This window comes from Taeniopygia guttata, chromosome 17 (assembly GCF_048771995.1).
Source record: "Taeniopygia guttata chromosome 17, bTaeGut7.mat, whole genome shotgun sequence".
In the NCBI taxonomy this organism is placed as follows: Eukaryota; Metazoa; Chordata; class Aves; order Passeriformes; family Estrildidae; genus Taeniopygia; species Taeniopygia guttata.
This window is the reverse complement of record NC_133042.1, coordinates 7,159,002-7,181,792: the sequence shown is the minus strand read 5'-3', so window position 1 is coordinate 7,181,792 and position 22,791 is coordinate 7,159,002. Positions and strand designations below refer to the sequence as shown.

The 22,791-nt window shown below is 39.6% G+C and overlaps 1 protein-coding gene across 1 annotated transcript in view; it reads left to right on the top strand.

Annotated features, from left to right (window-relative positions):
• The first annotated feature begins 45 nt into the window (after positions 1-45).
• The window catches only part of MED27 (mediator complex subunit 27), an 82,592-nt gene continuing 59,846 nt past the window's right edge, over positions 46-22,791 (top strand). The window contains 2 exon segments of the mRNA NM_001245331.2: positions 46-264; positions 3,109-3,253. Coding sequence (NP_001232260.1) covers positions 59-264; positions 3,109-3,253 — 351 coding nt within the window. The 5' untranslated portion in view covers positions 46-58.

Below are 22,791 nucleotides of genomic sequence, written 5' to 3'. Positions count from 1 at the left end.
ACGCGGCCGGACTACATTTCCCAGCGCGCACCGCGGCGGCGCGGCGGCGCCGGCCAAGATGGCGGACGGGGCGCTGAGCCCCGGCGTGAACCTGGAGGCGTTCTCCCAGGCCATCGCCGCCATCCAGGCGCTGCGCTCCAGCGTCACCAGGGTCTTCGACTGCCTCAAGGATGGGATGCGAAACAAGGAGACCCTGGAGGGCCGCGAGAAGGGCTTCGTGGCCGCCTTCCAGGAGAGCCTGCACTCCGTCAGCCGCGACCTGGGGTGAGCAGCGGCCCCGGCGGGGCTACCAGGGGAGGGGGTCCCGGGGTGGCCTGGCTCCTCTCAGTTTTTAGGCAAATAAATGCCAAAATGCTTCGTTTTGTTTCCCCCCCTGCCTCCCCAGCACTCTGCGCGTTAACCCCTTCATGGTGTTCTTCTCCAGAGTCTCCAAAGGGTTAAATATGCTCATAATATTTACCTGGTTTTTGTTCTCGTTTTTGTTTCCACGAAGGAACTGTCGGTGGGATTGCATTGACAAGGTGAAGGTGTTCGGCTGCAGGGAGATTTGTCTCTATATTTGAAGTTTTTTGTTAAAAATTAAGACACTTTCTAGGTGCAGACTACTCAGTAGCATCTGAGGGGTTCAAGAATGATCGTTTTATTACCAAAACTTGTCAGGCTGGAAAGTTGTCCCAGGTAAGTGTAGTTGCTTAGTGCCATGTGTGTTTTCTGTGAGCAGAGACACACTGCTGAGGCTGAAGACCTGGAGGAAAGTTATGGCCAGAACAGAGAGGCAGGCACACAGTTTCATTCAGCAATTTTATGTATTTAAATTTAAAACCCTTACACTAACACAGGAACTGAGTACTCCGTGTACACTTAGGGACAAGGTTTAGTGGTGGACTTGGCAATGTGAGGTTTATGGTTGGACTTAACCATCATTGTGGCAAGCACACTTCTCTCACTCTCAGGATTCTTCATAGAGGTGTACAGAGAGAAAGAAAGAGAAAACAATTTCTATTTCTGCCCTTGTTTTTCATGTGGAATGTGTTTGCAGAATTGTTTACCTGGAGTGAGTGCTTGATTGGATTCTGGTGAGGATTGTTTGAGCCTGGTGGCCAACCAGATCCTCCACCTGTGTCTAGACTCTTGTGAGAGGGTCATGAGTTGTGTTGAAGTTAGAGACAGAGTCAGAGAAAGTAGTATGTAGTTTTAGTATCTTCCTTTTTATATAGTATATTAATGTATTTTAGTATAGTTATAATAAAGAAATCATTTAGCCTTCTGAATCGAGTAATTTCTTCCCATTGGGTTTGCCTGCATTTACAATACATCATGAAGGTGTTTTCCAGCCTGACTCAATGATTGTCCACGTGGATCCTGCTACTGAGTTGCTGGGTTTGGCTGTATCCTCCTGGGAGCCATCAGCACTGTCCAGAGAGGTGTCCCCAGGTGCTTAACCGCCCCTTCCCAGGACATCATCTGCCTCAGGGTCTTGTGTGCGAGAATTTCTTTCTTGTAGATTAAAAGTCCTTGCTGATTTTCAGCTGTGTTCATGGTAATGTAATTTGTTACCCACTTCTGTTGGGAAAGGTGGTGGATAAGCCTTCTCATGAGTGATGCTGTACCCAGCTCTGGGGGTAGGTGTTGTGTCCCTTTGGTTTTTAGTTTTCAAGTTGAGGAGGTCTCACAGTTTGCTCCGTGGAAGTTGGGCTGTTACTTTGGTTACACTTCTTGCCTGGCTCTGTGGCCTCCTAAAGAGTAACCAGGTATAACCCCAAAATCTCATTCCCAGACAACAGGTAACGACTCAGGAGCTGAACTTGGATCCTTGTAGGTCCCTTCCAACTCAGGGTATTCCATGAACTGGCCTATTCAAGTAGCAAGGGAATACTCCAAGGTGTGCTGAAGTTAGTATTACCAGTGGATTTTTATGTAGTGAAAATATTGACTGGTATCTGTGTTCAGCAAATCCTCAGTTATTATGCCTAGTCACACTTGTTTTATTGTATTCTTCTGTCAAGGAGTATTAAGCAGATTTGCAAGCATTCACAGCACCAGAGGATTGGAAAGAATGTAGGCCATGAAAACTTCAAGGAGTGATGATTAATAAAGGAGAATTTTGTGTTAGTGGAGTCTGAAAGTCTTTTAACTGCCAGTTCCCTGATTGTTGGGAGTTTATTTTTGTAACCTTTCTTAAATGTAAATTGAGATATTTTGGATTTTTCTTCACAGATGTTTTCATAAAATGCCTTTTGAGTGCTGCATTTAATTTAGTGGAGGTTCTGAAGTTCAGACTTGGGTGTAGCACTGGGCAGTCAGAAGGGAAAGCACTTGATTGGTCATGTCACTTGAAAAACTGCTTTTTATATCTGTGCAAAGTAGCCAATCTTTCTTCTACAGCTGATTAATGCAAGTTTGAAAAATTGCTTAACTTTTGTTATGATTAAGTGTTGTGTTTGACAAATGAGATATGAAGCAATGATAGATCATTTCACAGTGAGGGATTTTTTCATGGGAAAATGGTGCTTATTATGCTTCAGTTGAGTATTTTACACTACAGATATTGCTCATGGAAATCAGAAGATCCTTCCTTGTCCTGAGAACTTGGAAGGCAGATACTTGATTAGGGTAATCACGGCCTTTGCAGGATTGTCTCCAGGCTTAGGACTAATGCCAGTTCTTGTGTATATTAATATGAGGACAATGTTAATTTGGAGTTCTCTAATGAAATGATGAGGCATCTGCTTGCTTGGTGGGTCAAAAAGTTACTTCTATTTGCAGGCAGTGCTGAAGTCAGAATTTTGTGGTTTCTGAGGGGCTGCTTTGCTCAGGAGATGCCCTGGGCTGTGAACAGGACCTGCCATAGTCTGACTCTTTCCAGGTTGTTTTCAAAGACTCTTGACTTGTATTTTCTCTCTGAAGAAGAAGCTGAGCTTAACAACCAACAGACTGCTTCAAATTGTTTGGGTAATAAGAGGGATTATGTTTTAAATCAAATCTGGGACTTATTTAAAACTCATTTAGCTACTAAAATAGAATTGGTGCGTGCTGCTGTCCCTGGAGTATTGCACATCTGCGACTCCCAACTCTGACTCTAAAAAATACCCCTCTGCTTTCTCCCAGGGAGCTGGAACGTCTGAGCAACCTCGTTGGGAAGCCCTCAGAGAACCACCCCCTGCACAACAGTGGGCTCCTGAGCCTGGACCCTGTGCAGGACAAAACCCCCCTCTACAGCCAGCTCCTCCAGGCCTACAAATGGTCAAACAAGGTAACAGAGCACATCTGTGTGATTTAGTTGTGTATTCCCATTGCATTAGGCATACAGCAGACTTCTGAGGGTTTGGGGCTGCCAAAAAGAACTGACTTTTTTTGGAATTGAGGAGCATAACACTTACCTAAATGTACTGTCAAGGATAAAATGGTGTTTTAATTAAGAGGAGACTTTTTCTGTGATACCAAGGCATGCCCTTGATCTCAAAGGGGGTATTAACTCCCAAGCATTTCCACATTTAGCATCTTATGTAGATATAAATTAAAAAGTATGTTGTGTCCTTGCATCTGGCAGCAAACACTGTAGTGGGATATTAGAACAGAGTTTGTCACCTCCAAACTATTTATAGGAAAGAGTCGTCTAGGTAAGTTGTCATCATGAGAAATCTTGAAGCCTTTTCCCTACCATTTTCTGTCCATGGTCTCAAAAGCAGCTTTGTATTCAGCAGCTTTGACATCCCTCCTGTTTTCATATCATATATATGGCACTGAATTTTAAGTAGTGTAAAAGAAAAAGGCAGATAATATTAATGCAGTCTTTTACATTTGAAAAAAATTGTTTTTGCTGAAAGAAACTTCTTTCTAAGCAGCATAATTCATTTTCATAAACCTCTATATGGAATATATAGGTTTGGATAGGTATGTTTCCTTTTCTACTCTGAACAGTCTACTTGTGGGTCAAAAATAATCCTTTAATTTTCTTAAGTAAGTAAAAGTGGCATTGTAATTAGTGCTGGCCTTTGAGCATTGTTATGTTTCAGGTTGCCTTTTTGAGCATGCCTATTGCTTTTTATAGAAGTATGAAGATGAATAAGTATTTTAAAGCTTTCTTAAAGTTACATTTGAAATACCGTAAGCTGTTAAGAAATACAAAAGATGGATTAATTTCTGTTACAGTAATTATTAGTAGTGTGTCTATAGCTTTTAGCAGTAGTGTGTCTTGCAGCTTTTAATACCCTTATGCGAGACAGCAGGAGTAAGCAGGAATAATAAATCTGAAAATATTTAGAGCATTAAAAGAAGCAGTACCACTTTAAATTATTTATCATGATACATGAGCCAGGAAGACTTTGAGAGTGCACAAATACTTTGTAGGCAAATTCTTGTTATACATTGAGCCAACCATTCTAATATTATTCAGATTTAAGATAGGATTCTGCAATAATGTTTGTGTAAATACCACAATAATATTTGTATAGTAATGGATCAGAATACAAATACGTGTTCACGTTTTCTAAAATCAGCAGAATTTGGCATTGAGAGAAATTTGGTATGATTGGAAAATGGGGGGCAGGAATGATTTTTAAGTGGAGATTTAGTAATTGAGAAAATATTTCTTGTTTGCTTGTATTCCTTGCTGTTAGCAGCAGATTATTGGCATTGAAGAAAGAATAATTAATTTGCTACTTTCAGCAAAAGTAGAAGTAGGAAAACTTATAAACTTGGAAGGCAGTTAAGTCTTCAGGGATTTAATTACTTCTTTAGGTCATTATCAGAGTAAACTCAAGCTGTAATGAAATAGCTTTACAGAGCTGTTCTAATGTAGTTTTTTATTAACTTAGAGTGTTGTGGAGCTTTGAAGAGCATTTTTTTGTAATCCTGGATTCTGATTTCAGAAAGCTGGAAGTTTTAGCATCCTGTGCACTCATATTCACAAGGAAATGTTGCAGAAGAAGAGCAGTACCTTTTATTTTAGCTGTGAAACAGAAGTCAGAGACAGAGAAGAAGAGAAAAACACTGGCTAAGTTGCAGGAAATGTGTTGCCTGTGTGAGGGTGTGAGCTGCTGGCTTTACCACCTCAGATCCTTCTGTTCCTGCTTAATTCTTCATTGCTAAATACACTTCTGCAATAGGAGTTATTTCATTACTTCTTCTGGCTGCCTTCAATTCTTATTATGTGTCTCCTGTTTCCAGCTGCTTCTCAGGGATGGTTCCGAAGTGATGGTCTGTCAATACACTTTAGATCTGCCTGCATTTAATTTTTAATTTGTGACCCCTTTGTGGCTTGCCTGCTTGTATTTTTGATGAGCTGAGATAAGGGCATTTTCCTCTGCCTTTGATTGTTCATGCATTACTGATGGCATGAACAGCCCCATGGCTGCCAGGGGAGGAGACTTCTGGGGCTGTGGTGCCATTCTGAAAGAACATTCACGAAATAGGAGGAAAATGAGTGCACAGAATGTGCTGCATGTCTCAATGCAGTCTGCTTGTTTTTAAGACATGAGGTGACTGTTAAAAGTCACTTTGAGGACAGTAAGAAGTAAGGTTGGTAATAACTGGGCTACCTACGAGAAGCAAATGAGTATTCATTATATCAAAGCATTGTCCTGTGACAATGAGATACTGCATGTTAGAATAGCTGGTTCTTTCTATTTGCAGCTTTGTTTTGATGTTGGATCCAGCAAATGCCTGATTTTGTTTGGGTCTTGGATGCATGGACAGGTTTTTGGTTTAAATAGCAGTGCTGGATGTGAAATGGAGTGGAGATCATAGTCACAGACATAAATGGAAAATGCTGTGTTTGAGATGCGAGTGTTGGCATAGGAGATGAGACTAAGCTGACACTGGCTTGTTTTGTTACAATAATTAATACTTGTAGTTGTGTATTTGAAGAAGACCCTTTTTCAGGTGCAGATTTACTGACCCCTTTGGCTGGGTGCAGTAGAGGTGAGTTACATTTAATTGTGATTTCACAGCTACTTGCCCTGAACCCTTTTTTACTGTTCCTGTGAGTCACAACGCCGGTCTCTCCATTTCTAATTGCAAGTTTACCTGTTTCAGGAATAAGGAGAAGTCCAGTGGGAAGAATGAAAACTTCCCTTACAGAAGTGTGTTATCTCGGCAGCGTTTGTTATTTATGAGCACCTGCTCTCCTGATATTTACTTACTGTAGTTTATCCAATAGTTTTGCAGATGGTAAAGTTGTCTGTGTAATGGAAGCAGCTGTTTGGGAACACAACAGCTTGTCAAATGCATTAATTGCATACACACACAGCTGTAAAGGAACTTTTCTTTTTCAGGTGTTTAACAGCTCTCACCAAGCCATAACTGAAAAATACAGGAAGTTTATTTTATTGCAAGTGACAGCTAAGTGGTTTTTCTTCTTTGCTTTAACCTATTTTATGTATCAGTAGAAATCATGGAAGTGAACTATTTTGTGGCCTGTGGGGTGCATGGAGACATGCAGTAGCCATGGAACAGTATTTAGGTCTAGTTGATAAATTTCTATTCCCCTCCCTCCTCTTCAATTTTATTTAAGAAAATAAGTTATCTTTATTGCAGTTGAAGTGCTGTTTCCCAGAAGGATCCATATGTACCCTCTAATGTAATACTGAAGATACACTATTAGATAAGGTAAAAATGAGCTATCATTCTGCAAGGTTAATGCAGAGAGATTATTATGGGGAAGATAGGATGTGTGTAGATAGCAGTAGTTTTTTTTCTCATGGACTGTTGAGTCATTGCACTTGAATTCTGAGTTTAGTAGTTATGTATATCTTGGCAGTTGATTTTTTTTATTTTGTAATCTACAGCTGTGTCTGAGCAGGTGAAATCTGAGATGACAGCAGCAGCCAGGAGGGCTCCTGGTCAGGGTGTGTGTGGCCTGATGCTGTCTGGAGCAGTCAGGACTGGGTCTGCAGAGGCTCTGCCTTACCCCTCATTACAGCTGTCTGCTTCTTGCATTATCTTGGAATTCAAGGGGAATCAGAAGGGATCAGCTAATCTTAGATTAAAGGAAGTTTTGAAAGTCGCTTTCTAGACTGAAATACTGATTAAGTTTTGGTTTTGTTTTTTTGTTGTTTTTTTTTTTTAAGAGATGTGATCTTAGATTTGTGGTAGATACTACAAGAATTCTCTTGCTCTTCAGGATGCTTCTGTGCCAGGACCTTTGTGCCACCCTTCCCTATTCCCAGTGCTGCTTGTTTCCTGCAGGAGATGAAACCACCAACTCATGAATATCAGCTTCCTTTACTAAGCAACTGCCTATTTTTCAATATTTATTCTCAATACTGGTCAACAAAGAGGTTTTGTAGGGGGAGAAAATACTTGTTGGCGCTGTGATTAATCCAATATCACACTTCCCCACACATTAAATGTTCCATGAAGCTTTTGGTGGTGTGGTCACTTGATCCAGCTACAGCAAGGCTGGTGTCAGAGCAGGTGCAGGTTTTTGGAACCCAGGAGTGTCAGCTCATTCTTTGAGTGGTATAAACTTTGGGTTTCCATCTGCAGCTTCAGTGAGGTTATTTATGGCCTGCAGTGTGTACTTGCTCATCCTTTGCCCTTGGTAAAGTGTTCCATGCCCTCGCCCTGTGGGTGCCCGAGGCAGTGCCTGTTAAGGGGTTTCCACTGGAACAGAAAATAGTGTATTTTATGTCCACTGAGCAAGGAAAATGCTTTTTTGGGGCAGGTATCCCCTCTCTTGCTGGGATGCTGTTTAGTAGTTCATGCCCCACTTGAGCTTTAACCACTGTACAGGTTTTTTGCTTGTTTGTTTAGATGAAGGGTGTGTGCAGAATGGATCAACTCCCAAACCAACGCTCCAGAATTACTTTCAGCCAGTGAAGGAAGGCTGTGTTTGTTGGAGAGCAGCAACTCAGTCTCCCCTGCATTGCTGAGTGACAGCAGCATCAGCTGAGTTCACTTGCTCAAGTAAAAATAGTCTTCTGCAAATCATCTTTCCTTCTCCCCCTTCCTTTGCAGTGAAGGGCTTCTGTTCAGACCTTCAAATAATTTTATTAACAGCAGTAGAAGTGGGGAAATTGAGAGCAGTTGTAGTCTTGAACAGGTGATGTTATTTCAAATTTTTTTCCTTGACTTTTAACTGAAGTGCAGTGCTGTATCCCCTGCTGTTTTCAGAGTTGCATTTATCCATGTGCTTTACTCCAGTGCCAACTCTTCTTGAACCCACGTGTGGGGGTGTGTGAGGGGTGGTGGTATTGTTTTATCTTCATGAGATGCTGCTCACAGCACGTGATAACCATGTGTTTGGGAAGGCTGTTTTATACTGCTTCAAGCAGAAAGCAAAAAATCAACTTTTCTGACTTTGTAACTTTTTGGGGAAGTAGGGTTTATATAAAATTATTTAATTTACTTATCTGTGAAATTATTATTTTGGCAACTTAGATAAACTTTACAATATCTGTGCATTATAAGTTTTCTAAGTGAACAAAGCTGGACAGGAGTTGTCATAAATTTATTTGAAAGTAATATGCTGGGAATTACAAAATGAAAAAAATATTGTTGATCTGCATGTGGAAATAGACTAAAAATGTTTGATTTAAATTTGTTGCTTCATAGTTTTTACATAAATTTAAAATCGAACTGTTAAGATTACCATTAATGAGTTAAAATGATTTTCTGTCACATGACTGAAGAGAAAAGGTATAGATAGGTTTTTGTTTATTAAATTATTTTGATATGTTCCCTGATAAATTATTTGTATAAATTGTGTTTATTGTAAGACACAAAAAAAAATCAATAGAGCGTGTAGAGAAAGACCAGACTTGCTACAGCTGCACTTGGTAGCTTAGTATTGATTAGACACAAATACTGAGTTTAATGACAATAAATGACATTAAATGTTAACCATGATAGTAAAGAAGCACTGCAGAACAGGAAAAAAAAATCACTTCATCTTGATTGGAAAAGGACATGTTCATGGCAAGGAACATTAATTTTGAATTTTGGGTATGCTCAAGCATTGTGACTTCATTGTAGTTTTACAGTAGCATGGACAATGTAACTGGATTATTGTGTTGGCACTTCTTGGGAATTTCAGGCAGGTGGCCAAAATGTCCTTTCAGGACTTTTTTTTTTGTACAAAAATGCAGTATTATTATATTGAGACATCCTGTTATGTGTTGATCCACAGATTCTGGTGGAATCTGATTTGTAAGAGCAGAATCAGAGCTGCCTAGAGGGGGCTGCATTGGGAGCTCCAGCTGTGGGCTCCTTTCTTGTGCAGATCAGCCACAGGAATTTGTATTCCTGTCCCTGGAGAAATGAATGGCACAGACTGGTGGGTTTTGTACACTGGACACAAAATAGGAGCTGGGCCACTTGGATTCTATTCCTTCTTTTCTCTCTAATTGTTGTAACCTTGAACAGGACACATTAATTTTTACTGTGCCTCATTTTTGGTGCAGATAAAAGAGGATAATATCACTTAACCTACTTCTTGGGAGAGTTTCTAGTCTAAATGTGTCTCAAGTGCATTGGGTTATTTGGACAGAAATGTTTTGTAGGTGCCAAGTATTATATAGCCAGTGACTAATGTTGTTTGCCTGGCAGTCTGGAAAAATGTCCTTTATGGGCTTTTAATTTTGTGTTGTTTTGGGCAAATATCTAGTGAAATGCCCTTACTGTTCAGAATTACATTAATGTTCTGTTTTTTCCTTTTTTTTTAAGTATGACTGGGGAACAGGTGGTTACCTCTGTGCTTCCAACTGCTGCAGTTATTAATTACTGCTCAGTTGTCTGCCTGGAGAATTCTGACTTTTCTTATTGCAGGGTTGATTTTAGTGAGAGGCCATGGCAGAGATGGCAAATTCAGGTAGTGTGGAAATTATCCTTGATATTATAATGATGGGAGGGCAAAAGCACTGGAAAATATGTGATGAGGGAGAAAGTGTTTGTACCAAAATGTAATTTCAGTAGCCCATGTGTGCTTTACTGGAGATGGAAAAAAGGTAGGACATGAAATTTTTCTGAGGGTCTTTAAGCTCTGCATTGATAGTTTAAAAAGAGAAAGTAGGTACAGTGAGAAGAGAAAATGGTGAAAACCATAAGGAAAATAGGGAAGCTTATAATAATAGCAGCAGTAAAGGCAGAATCACCAGCCAGAGCTTGTTAGCCAGGGTTTGTTTTCCCTGGAGATCCTGCCTAAAGCAGTGTCTGGGGCATTAGAGATGGATAACATCCCTTATGTCTTCTCTTTGGAAATGCATCTTCCCTCCTCAGCTGTGAGTTCCTGGAATCTTCAGCTCTTGGGCTCTCTGTTGCTTTGCCTTTGATTTTAATGTTGCTTTCTGACAAAAGTTCAAGCCAGGGCTATTGTAACTATTTTATTGTTAGGCGTAAAAGTGGTTTTGACACCTAATAATGTGACTGAAAGGAAATGAAAATTGCCAATGTGTTTTTTTCGTTGCACTGTGGAAAGTTATCATGGCAGGTGAGAATTTCCTGTATATGCTGACTTGTGCTACTAGGGAAGTTAGTTGAATTTATTTGACATTTTAGTAGACTGAGGTTACCCTGTTGCTTCAGGTGGAGAAGATTATTAGGAGTAACTTGTTGCTTGAAAAATGAGAAATAATTAGCCTTTGGTTCTGACTTATTTTTGCTGCATACTTTGAATGTTTTATATCTATGATCCTCACAGAGTTATCATAGTAATAATTCACACCAGGATGCTGTTGTGAAGTAAGGTTATGTGTCCAAACAGAATTGCTGTTTTTACTGAATTTTTATTTAGAATATTTTGTTTCAAGTCTGAAGCAGCCTGAGAGGAATGTTATGGTGTTTTTCTATTGTTATGCCTAGTGTTTGTTATTATTCAGCAGTATTTTTCTAGGCTCTGATCAAAATAATGCTGTAAGCAGTACCAGTCTCACTTTTCCTAATTATGGGAAGTGATCTATCAATAACACACTGTTATAAATCACAGCCCCCTTGTCAGCTGGTGGGAATTATTTAATGCTTTGCAACACCTTTATTTGCTAATGAGTGGGTTTTTTCCCCGTTTCTTTGATAAGTATTAATGTCCTAGCTGTTAGCCTATTTCAGGATGGAAATGATTGATGCGGCTCTGTTTTAACCAAAACACTTCTGCCCACTCCTAGTTCTTCCTCCTCTCCTTCTTCCCCTCTGCAAGAACTCCTCATACCTTTCATGCTGGATGGCTCAAATATCTAATTTATAAGGCAGTGATCACTTTCCCTTTCTAAATTGTATAATGTGGTCATCAAACTAAATTAAAACTGCCTTGCTTTGTACTGAGTTTGAATGCAGCTAAGCCAGGCACAGACACAGAAATGTGGCCTGGGTAACTCACAGAACAGCCATCAGAGTAACAGAAAAGACTTTACTTTCAGAATCTGAGGAGTAAAACAAAGTATAACTGGAAATCCATGTTGTCTGGGGATTAATTGATGAATATGCAGGGCTGCAGAATAAGAGCAGCTTTGAGAGAAACCTCAGACCCAGCATGCCTTTGAATTTCCAGTTTTCTTCTGCCTTAGCTCTCCATGGCTCAGACTGACTCGCTGCTGGTGAACAAACCTGATCATCTCATGGATGGTGCCACCATGAAAACACAAAGAATGTTTTCAGAAACTCAGTGTCCTTTCTCGCTTTCTTTGAGGCAAATTAAAGATGTTTGCAAAGCATTCACTGACCTTCATATGAAGGGCATTCAAGGAATATGAACACTAATATAAAATAACTGATGCAGGTGATAAAAATCCCACGGGTATTCTTCATATGGAAAAGATTTTTTTTTTTGTAGCTTCTAGAGGAAATCAAATAAAATGGAAAATATAATGATGTCGCCCTGTTGCTCTCTACTTTTGTTGTTGTCAGGTCTTTTATTGTGACTTTTATTTGGGTTTTTTAATGCAGAAGTGTATCTGTATTCTTCTTTGAATTCTCTTTTGAAGTTACTGAAGTTGCACCCCCCCAGACAGTTCACAGTGGATTTATTTGTTTGAATTGCATATAAACAATGCTCAGTTCTTCCCCATTGTATCTTAATCTCATGCTGTTGATAATTGGGTAACAAAACATGGAGATGGTTTAACAGTTAATTAAATTGAGTGTAGTCTGTGTAAGGAACTTTATAAGCATATAATCAAAACTGCATTTCTGACCACTGGTTGCTGCTTTGTGAAAATGTGCATTTGGCAAAAAGGTGCCAGGAGTTTTCAGTTCAGCAGGAGCCAATACTGAGCTGCTGATGTTGAAGGTGTGTAAAGCAGAGGGTCTGTGCTGACTCTCAAAATCTCTTGTCTCTTGAGAGGCTGGTTTTTATTTTCCTGGGAGGGAAGAGTAATCCTGCCCTGTACAAAGGATGGTGTGACAGCTGAAGAGTGTGAGTAAGAAATGACAGACCATTTCTGGATGAGAACCGTAGGCTGTGTAACTCTGTGCCTGCTTCTTGAGTAGTTCCAGAACCATGTCTTGGCTCTCCTGGAATCTCAGTGGTGCCATGGTTGGGCTGCTTTGGGGATTGGTAGAAAAACAGAGAAGAGATCAGAATATGATCATTACACTCAGAGCTGCTTCACTCCCAACTCCATTTGCTGCTGGTGTATTTCCTTGGTATGAGCTAGCATTTAAATCTACTAGAGCTGTCAAATCCTGAAGTTCTGGAAATAAAGACACTTATCAGTACATCTTATCATGTCCTTTGCTGATACAAGATTAGCCCAAGCATTTATAGCAGTTCATTTAATCTAATTTTAAAGTGCCTGAATGTAATGATTCTTGCAGAAGAAACAAAAAACATGAATAAATCTTTCAACCACTGACACTTGTTCAGTTACAGTGTATGTAGAAAAAGCTGTCCTCTGAATTAAAAAAGAAGATTTAATGAAAGCTGATTGATTCTACCAGGTGCTAGTCTTTCACATTTTTGATCTTTTCAAAGAAGGATCAAAAGTTTCTGTATCCTGAGCAGCAGTTACCTTGTTGTGCTCTTTTGTGAAGTTCTTGGCTTAGTGTGAAGCATTCAGTCATGCTTTGGAACTGCACTGAGTGTGTGCTGAAAACTTAAGCCTTCGAGTTAAAATGCCTAAATCTGTACTGGGTGAGCAATCTGAGAGGAGAAATGGCACATGGCTGCAGTTGCATGATTGCCTGGTCTTCTAGAGACTTAAAAATGAATTTCTTGGGGTGTAATTTTTTTATATGCTCATGAATTTGCTTGTTCTTAGCTCTTCTTCAAAAGCTCATCTGCTGACAAGCTGACAGTAATAACTAATATCCTTATTAGATGGAATTAGCATGAATCATCATTATGAGAAGTAATGACCATGTTGAATTGCTAAGGGTATTTTCAAGATTACCTCAGACTTGGTTGGCAAGCAGGGTATAATGGCTACATCTTACAGCACATAACAAAATCACAGAGGTCTTTGATGTTCAGAGTTGTGCTTTGGAACAATTAGTTCTATTCAAAACCAGCGCAGTCTTGATTAATTTGGTTGTTGTATCTGGATTCTCTAAGCTCCTGTTGCTGGTAGTGGCAGAGTACTAAAGGTGCTCTGTGTACTGCATGGGCCATTAGACACAAAGGAATTGTATCTTGATGTGACATTTTACAGTATATTCTAAAATAGATGTATTTACTTCTCATTACATTAAACTGCTATTCCTAGGGAAATCAATATTGAAAATACCCACTAAAAGCCTCCCAGGATCTGCAAGCATGCACAAAAAGGAGCTGGATGCATGTGCTATTACCCACAAGTGGTGGGTTAAAGTGAATTATTTTAATCTTTTCGTGTCAACATCAATTCAGTATATTTTCCTTATTGCACCAGCCTGTTACTGCTACGGAAGATGCAGAGAATGTGGACTGGAGCAGCAAGAGTCCTCAGGTGTCTTTAAACTGTTTTAAGCTGCCCATGGTTTGAAAATATTCAAGAATCTGTGATATGAGCTGTTTGACATTTTTCCTATTCCAAATGCTCAAAGGAATAAATCTACATAAAGAGTGTTAAAATGAGAGTCTTTGCGACAATGTCTGGATCTCAGAATGTTACTTTATTTCTCTTTTGGCTGACCACCATGATAAAACAGCTGAATCAAATATGTTCTTTTATGTATAAAATATATTTTTTGGGTTTTGACAGCTTGTTTCCAGTTTTAGTCTAATTCAGTTTGAAACAGCTGTTCCTGATCTCTGCAAAACAGTTTTCTGATGGAAATCATGACATTCTCAACTACTGCAGCATTACTGGGCTCTGTCTCATTTTAGATGGTGGCTTTTCTTTATGGAAAAAGAATTCCTCATTCAGAGAAAATGTCACTTTAGTATCAAATAAGCAGTTAAAAAGATAATGGCTTCCTCCTCCCTCCGAGGTTATCCCTCAGTGAGGGTGGATATATGTTTCTCTTTTGAGAAGAAACATCCCTGTGTGTTTTACCATTAGTTAGATTTTTATTCTAATGTTCCCTGCCCTACCCATCTGCTTTCAGTTGGGTTCTATTTAGAGTCTTCTCTGCAGTTGTCCCTGCACTAAGACTTAACAAGTTCTCTGCTCTGCCGTCTGCTTCAGTTTTACTCTGGAGTCAAATCCTGTATTTTCAGAATTTTCAGTGTAGCATTTTCAGTTTCCTCAGTGCCATCTTTCTTTTTTTATTTTTTTTTTTAGGGTGCACTATTTGATGCTTCTTCCAAAGCTGTTTGTAGAAATTTCATAGATCACAGAGCTATCAAGTCTGTGAGCTCTCTTGTGCCTGATAAAGCACCGGCTAACCTTTCATTTCCAATTTTCTGGCTCTTTTGGACACTCTGTATGTAATATGGAGTGAAGCTAATAACTTTCATCTTAAAAGAACTTGCTGTGCAGCTGACTCTGTGAACACGAGTAGGTGATGTGGACTTCCCAGAACACTTCTGATGGGGAGGATGAAGATTTTGGGAGCAGCAGCGTTGCCAAGTTTGTCATGGGACTGGAGAGATCCATCCTCCTCTTTCCTCTGGCTTTAGCTTGCTGGATGAGTTTTCATGAGTGTCTTTGTTTGTGCATGTCTTTTTTCCATCTGTGAAATATCTAACTATCAAGTAAGAGTTGTCCTACAGACTGAGTGCTCAGAGAAATCTGAGGGAGATGCTGCACATGAGAAGGATCCCTGGTGTGGCTGGTCCACACTTCTAAGCCCACTATGGACAAACACTATCCTGAAGTCTCTTTTGGGTCCTGTTTTTTGTTTTTAAAGGACAATTTATCAGCTGAAATAAAACTCTCATCCAATACAACAGGAAAGCTTTAAAGCGTTACTTCCTAAAGAGCTGTTAAATATGTTTTCTGTTCCAAATTCAATGTTTTGTCTGGCAAATACTTTGGAGTGTTTGTAGTTTTCCTTGTATTTATTTTTTTCCCACAGTCTAAAAAAGCAGACTTGGGGCTGCATTAGGATTAAGTGAGATTAGAAGCATCTTCTTTCCATCCCTCTTGTGTACCTCATGTGGATACATCCTAATTGTATTGATATTGCATTCATCCTGCAAGAATCTAAGACCTTTAGTGTCTGCTGATGCTGCAGTTTTGATGGTGTGTTTTTCTTGCAAGTAAAATAAATTCAGACAAATCTTGGTAACTTTTACAACAAAATAAAATGACTATGCCAGGCAGGCATGGGAAGTTTTTTAAGCATGGGCATGCTCTTAGATCACACACGGGGTTGTTCCAGCAGAATCGATTGGTTGATCTACTAGATTTAAAGGTCAACTGTAATCACATTTCAGGAAGATTGAAGAAGATATAAAATTGCTACTGTGCTTTTCTGGGTCACATACCCGCTTGTGGTGCTCTTTGCTTTTCCCCTGTACATCTTCATTTACTCAGCCAGAGCATCAATACAGAAAGGGCACAAGTCAATGCGCTCGCTTTCTGCTGTCGATGAGGGAGCTACTTAGTTGTTATTTCCTCCAAGCCAGTACTTTCCCTCTGGAAGAGCTGAAGCAGAGAGGAGTTCACTGCACCCGACAGATTTGGAAGGAGCAAATCTCTCTTCCAAGGAAAAGCTGTGAGGAGGGCTGCAGTCTGGTTGTCTTGTTAGATAATCCATGCAATTGCTTGAGCCGATGCATCCCAGGGATTATTCTGTCCCTTCAAAGAGCAGCACAGGTGCAGAGAGTCAGCAGAACTCCCTTTCATGTGTGGGACCTTCAAAAGAACTTCTCATTACTCCTGTTTTATGCTGCACTTGGTGTTGTACAGATGTCCACAGAGACCAGGCAGCTTTGGAATATTCTGTTTTGTAAATATGGTGTTTCAAAGTGGTATTTCCGTGTAATAGGCAACAATATCTGCACACACAGGTGAATAAATTTCCTGTTATTTTTTTGCAAGAGCCCAAATGAAATGACTGTGTTGCCATAGAAAGTTGCATGAATTAAAACAGCTGGGACATGGAATATTCATCTGCTCAGATAAAATTAATTTTCTTGCTAAATAAAAGAGTCTTGAAATGAAAAAGGGGTTGATGAGGGGAAAGAGATTTAATTTGTCCCCTCATGCACCATATTCTTGCTGTATCAATTTGATAGGACTTTATTAATGAAGTTTTGCTCTTTTCCTGTAACGGTAAACTTGTGTGGATCTTCCATGGAATAACAGAGAAGTTGTTTAAGATGGAATAGACTTTAATGGTATGGGAGCTGTTACTGAGTCATAGAGTACAGTATTAGCTAATCTTCAAACAAATTTCAAAGTAACTTTATGGGTTTTTTTGTGGCTAGTAAATGCATATTTGCTGATGGTCAGGCTATGAAAAGGGTTTTATTGTGTTAACAGAACATGGAAAGATTATTCTGTTTGAGTCACATTCCTTCAAAAAAATCTGTTGTATGTCATGTTAACTGTTTTACAAAGGTTATTTGTAGTAGAACTCTGTGAGCCTAAATGAACTCGGAGAGTACTGTCCTTAGTGCATTTTCATATGTGCTAACTTGCAAAATGTAGTAATTCCCAGATGGATGGAAATCAGGGTCTGTGGCTTTTCTCTAAGCATCCATGACCTGCTTTTAAAGCAGTCATGGACATACAGCAGCGGCTGAAGGCTCTGCTTGAGTGGGCTGAGGAGACATTTATTGTGCATTTATTTAAGGTGCCCTTTTTCAGAGATTTTTGCTCTGCTGGCTGCCTAAATTCAGTCTGTGTTTTGCTTTGTCAGCCACTGTGAAGTCTGGAAAATTAATGTCTCATGTTTGCTACTCTTATGGTAAAGATAGAAAGGGTTTTTTCCCTGAATAAATAATGGACCAGGGAAAGTTTTCAGAGACTTACATGATCAAACTGGAGTAGCAGCACATCCTTTGTGGTTTTCTCAATGGCTGATGAAGTCAAACATGCTTGGCTGAATGATTTGGTTTTTCTTTTCTTGTAAGTTGCTTAAATCTGGTTTTTTTTTTTTTAGCCTTTGTTGATGTTTGTTTGTCTACATTAATAGGTTACTTAGGTAAACAATTAATCTTGTAAAGGGCAGAAGTAGTTTAAGAAGGTTACTGCAAGTGCACTTACTAATTTAATGTCTGCAGTTGGATGTCACCCTGACCAGTAGGTTAGAAGGATTTTTGCAGGAACTTCAGAGAGGTTGAAAACAAGAATCTGTGACATGTTCATGAGGTTTTCAGGAAATTGTCAGGTTATAAAAGAATGCTTCTGTGTGAAAGGAAGTTTGCAAAGTCAGAGAAACCTGTCAGTAGGATTGTTAGTGTCGTGTAAACTTTATGCCTTTTTCTCTTCTTGTTTTTCCTTTGAATCACAGGGCTTTATACCCCTTCTTTCTTCAGTTTGGTAATTGTAGCAGCAGATGCTGCTTGGCATTGAAACAGCTTAATATATGATCCATCAGTTGCCAGAATAAAATACCCATTAGAAAAGGAGAAGAATAATCCCTTTATTATCAAGACTACTTGAACAAAGGTGTTTAATCAATCTTAATATTTGCTTTCTTGAGAAGAGCAATGCCAGCGGCCGCAGTCCTGGCAGGAGGATGCTGGGACTGTACACTGCAGGTTCTGCTCTAATTCTTGTACCATGTCTCAGGCTTAAGTCTGGAAAAAGAGAAATATATCTGAAAGCATATTCCTTAAAAAGAACTTGCTTTGATTTTCTGTTTGATTATTACTTTAAAGTAATAACATTTGTATACTCCCTGAGAGTGATGATAGGCTTGTGCTTTTGAATTTTACAAGCCCACCCCAAGTTCAGGCAGTTGTGTGCTCATGCTGAATTCTAAACCATTTGTAAAACTGTGTGCAGAGGCCTTTTACCAACATCAGCAACTGTGTCAGTGGGTTTTGATTTAAGAAAAATAATAGACATATTCTACAGTAAAACACTCATTTTAGTGGATTTTTTTTTTAAATTAAAACCATCCTGTAGGTGAAACAGGAATATGTCAGCATAATCTGTAGCTGAATAGCATCACCTGTCATGGTGTGCAAGGCAAGATGATATTTTCTCTGCTAAATCCAGCTACTGAGCTTGCCCTTTAAACAACCTGATTTATCACAGGAAACTTGCAGAGGAAGAAGGATCTTATGCTTGGCTTTAAATTGAGGCTTTCACCTGTGCTCTGGTTCCATAGTGAGTATATATTTATTTTAAGAGGCTCTTACGGTCAAAGAGTTTATAATGTTTTGGCCTTTCTGAAAAGTTTTGTGCTAGATTTTTAGCTTATTTTAAGGCCTTGCATAACTGGTGTATTGCTTAGTCATGATGGCCTTGAAATGCAATACTTAAAAAAATGAGTTTGAGGTCCTTATGCGTTTGTCAAGAACTCCTTCGCCCTCTCTTCCTGTGTTGATGTTTGTTGATGTGTTCCCTGACATTGCCTCTGGGTTTGTCCTCAAGGCTCAAACAGGGCCATTTCCATTTGGAACCAGCTTCTTGTCTCCTCCAGCATGGAGTTGGAAACTTCCTTTGGCAAATTTTGGTTTTGTTCCATGTAAAGAAGTCTGCCAGAAAGAAAACAAACCCTAAACCCCTCTCATCTTGGTAATGCTGCCCGGTGCAGTCTGTGCCATCTCCATGGTTTTGAGCCTTCATTATGCAGTTTGCACTCCACACACTTTTATTTAAAGCAGAGCTAAAAGTAGAACTAAATAGCTGACGTTCAGAGACGTTTGGTGTGATGCAGAATTCCTGGGAGGGGGCCGGGACAGGAAGAGGAGCGCTGCTCCTGCCGGGTGGATGGAGCTCATCTATTTGCATGGAACTGTCTATGCAGGACTCTTGGAAAAACTCTGAAGGAGCCCACGCTTTGTCATGGAATATAGGCCAACTGTAATAAGAACTTCTGTTTTCTTCTACTCTCGTTTACTTTTCTTTTGTTTTATCCTCTGAAATGATGGAATTCGCTTTGCTGTGGCTGTTACAGCCAGGCAAACTACTGCTGCTGAGCTATTGCAGCATCCCTCTGCTGACTGCTTTTCATGGAGCCATCTCCATATTGCAGAGCCATCTGTTTTCCTTACTGTCCAGCCATTGGGCTCAGTAGTATAAATTACTGACTGCTCCTCAGCTTTCAATTGTTCCTGTTTGTTCAGCGTGCCGCCAGCAAGGCTTCAGCTCTCCAGCACAATTTTTAAGTTTTTCTTGCTCTTTTATGTTTTTGTGAATGCCTCAGGTAAAAACTATAGTTGAGTGAGTTGTCAGTTGTTCATGTTGCTGAATTATTGGCTTGATAAAATAAACTATGTGAGGTAGGTGGGTAGTGTCCTCATTAAAAAAGATCTTGTAGCTGGAGAAGTGATGGAAACAAGTTCAAAAATCATCATTTGTGAGAAGCAGTGTCTCGCTCCCCCACCGCCCCAGTTTCCTTAAATGCACACCAGTGTGTCATATTGCTGGTGCTATGAGCTCATACAGAAAGATCCTTTTTGGTTGTGTAAGTACATGCACTGCTGAAGAGTTGAGAATACTTTTAGAAAACTTAATGCTGGATTTATCATCTCATGTCTACTTCAAAATTGTATTTGTAATGGAAAATTCCAACTGTAACTGTAAGTTGCATCAGGTTTTTTACATGCAATCTCCTTGTCTGTTTTCAAGACCAAAAGATACAGGTTTGGGTTTTGTTTTCCTTTTTCTTACATGTATGATGCATTTTTACATTCCCACTTGCAGTGGTTCTCCAGTGTTCTGCACCCACAACACTGCAGTGATAGGCACTGTGCTGTGCTCAGCTCCGTAGGGAGTTTGCTTCTGGCCACCTCAGAACTGTTGGAGAAGGAGTTACTTTGGTTTCTGAGGTGAGGAAAAGAAGAATAAGTGAGAATATAAAGTATTCTGTGGCTGTTCAGAACTGGCAAGCTTTGGAAAGTGGCAGACCATATATATGGGATACATTGAGGTTTTTATGGGAAGCAGTCCCATATATGGGATGAGTTTGAGACCAGTGCACAATAGGGTGATGCTGAAATTTCGGTACCACACAAACCTATGTAGGGAGGTCAGTGCTGTTTCCCAGAGCCAGCTGGACTTTTTGGAATTACCCAGTTCAGGGATGAGTGTGAACAGCTGTGAACTGGGTGCTGCAGGGAAGGAGAATCCCCTCAGAGCCTATGGCTCTTTCAAGAGATTAAGGAATATTGTGATGATTTTATTTTCAATTTTCCTGCCTTTCATTTTTTCTTGGTACTGGGGAATATTCAGACATAATGCCAGTAGTGTTCATTTCTTCTGTAAGGGCTTGTTGGCAGCACGGCCTTCAGCAGATATGGGTGAAGTAATTAAAACTATCACTGATTGTTGTTTATCTTATGACTGAGGGAGAAAACACAGCCTTAGTTGAATGAAGCATTGTAGAAGCATTTTCTATTCAAATCCAGTGTTACTCCCTCGCTTGTTGTGCGCTGGTCATTAGTGCTTTTAATTTACTTTCCAGTGAATGTGCCAGATGAGCCACTGTGAGCAGCCACATTTCTGTTTATTTTTCTGATGATGGCCATCTGAAGCAATAGATTGATGTCTGCAATTTTTCCTTCATTAGTAATGAAGTCCACAAAGCAGTGTGAGAAATGTCTGTTTATTTGGTGCCTTGAACTGAGGTACTGATAAACTGCTGGGGTTTGATCTGGTAGGATTTTCATAGTGATTATCAAGATACAGAAATAAGGAATGTCCAGATTTAAATGAGGATCTGAAATGTCTGTGGGCTAGATGGCCAACATTTAAGTGGTAATTGGATTGTTGAAGAGTGCCTGCAAGACAGCCAGTGCATGGAAAATCAAATACATGTCGGTGTCCTTTGAAATCCATGAAAAATAATAATTTCTATTTTCCTGTAGCTTTAACTGTGTCCCTCAGCAACATAAAACAGCTCAATCTCCGAGTCTTAAAACTCTGTGATAACACCAGTGCAAATTTCTAGCTAAGTAATGAATCCCTAATGTTTGTAATTTCCAGAAAGTATTTTCCCGATTCTGTAGTGGCAGTCAGTGTTAGGAATCCTGCAGGGCTTGTGTGGGTTGGGACATTTTTTGCTCAGTACAGTGACAGCTGCAAGTCTGATCTTCAGAAACCTGGGTTTGGCCCTGAGTATGATTCTCCTTCCCCTCTGTTCCTATTTTGAGCCCAGTAAAAAGCAGCATATGTTTTCTTGCATCAGCTACATCAGTGTTACCTTGTGAGGCATGACAAGGTCATGTGTTTGTATGGCAAAAGGGGAGATCTCAAATTGTCTTTGAGCTGTCTTAGAACTGCTTTTTTCTTGTGATGTATTAAAGATTTCCATGATGTACATGGTTAAATTTTGATTCATGTAGGTATGCATGTGTTGATGCTACAGTGCTGCTCCTGAAATTGGTACTGTTATATTATTAATATTGCAGATCATGCCAAGGAGGTGTCTTGCATTTAATACAGAACATAAGAAGGTTTGCCTACCCCATATGAAAATCTCAAATTGAAACTGAAGATGCTATAAAAATTTAAAAGGAACAAGGTCAGCCTGAAAATTGCATATCTTAAAAAGCAGAAAATCATCTATTTTTAACAGCAAATTTCCCTACCTGTTAGTACCTATACTAATAGCATTTTCAGTTATTAACACTTGAAAATGGTTTTAAGCATAATTTTAATTGTAAAACTACCTACTTACCATTATTCCAGTGCTCATTAATATGGGGATTTTTAGTTGAGATCTGTGAGAACTGAGCCAGAAGCATTTGGATTCCTGTGCTCCTTCTGTATGATCAAACAAGTCAATTTATTCCCCTCATGAAAAAAAAAGATAAGGGAGGGGTCACCTGCTTTTTATCAACATCTACTTGTGGGGGAAAGTGGGTAAGAGGATTCTTCATTATAGCAAACAAAACAACAAAAAAAAATCAGTAATTGAAAATAAAAGTTTAACAAATTTGGATTGCTGCTGAGGTCTGGATGGTTTAAACACCTGTGGTAATTAAGCATGGGAAGAATTGGAGAGGAATAGTCTGGAACCTGCCTTGCTTGGAATTCAAAGTTCAGTAACTTTTAAATTTTTTAACTTGATTGCAGAGGATATCTGGCAGGATGTGCTTTATTTCCAATTAGTGGCTGGTCCAGACAGGAAGTTACAATGAATAGCTCCAGACTAATTCTTTATTTCAAGTGATAGAAGTGGGGATAGAGATTCCAATTTTGCCACGACCTAGCTGAAAGCCTCCTCTGGCTGCTTCAAAGACTTGCTCAGCACCTGACTGCAGTCATTATCTATGGAAACTCTACTACAAATATAGTAAGTATGTAGTAAAAACATTTAGTGTTCTTAAAAATCTGAGATTCCTCAGATCCACACCCAGCATGAGTGGAATAA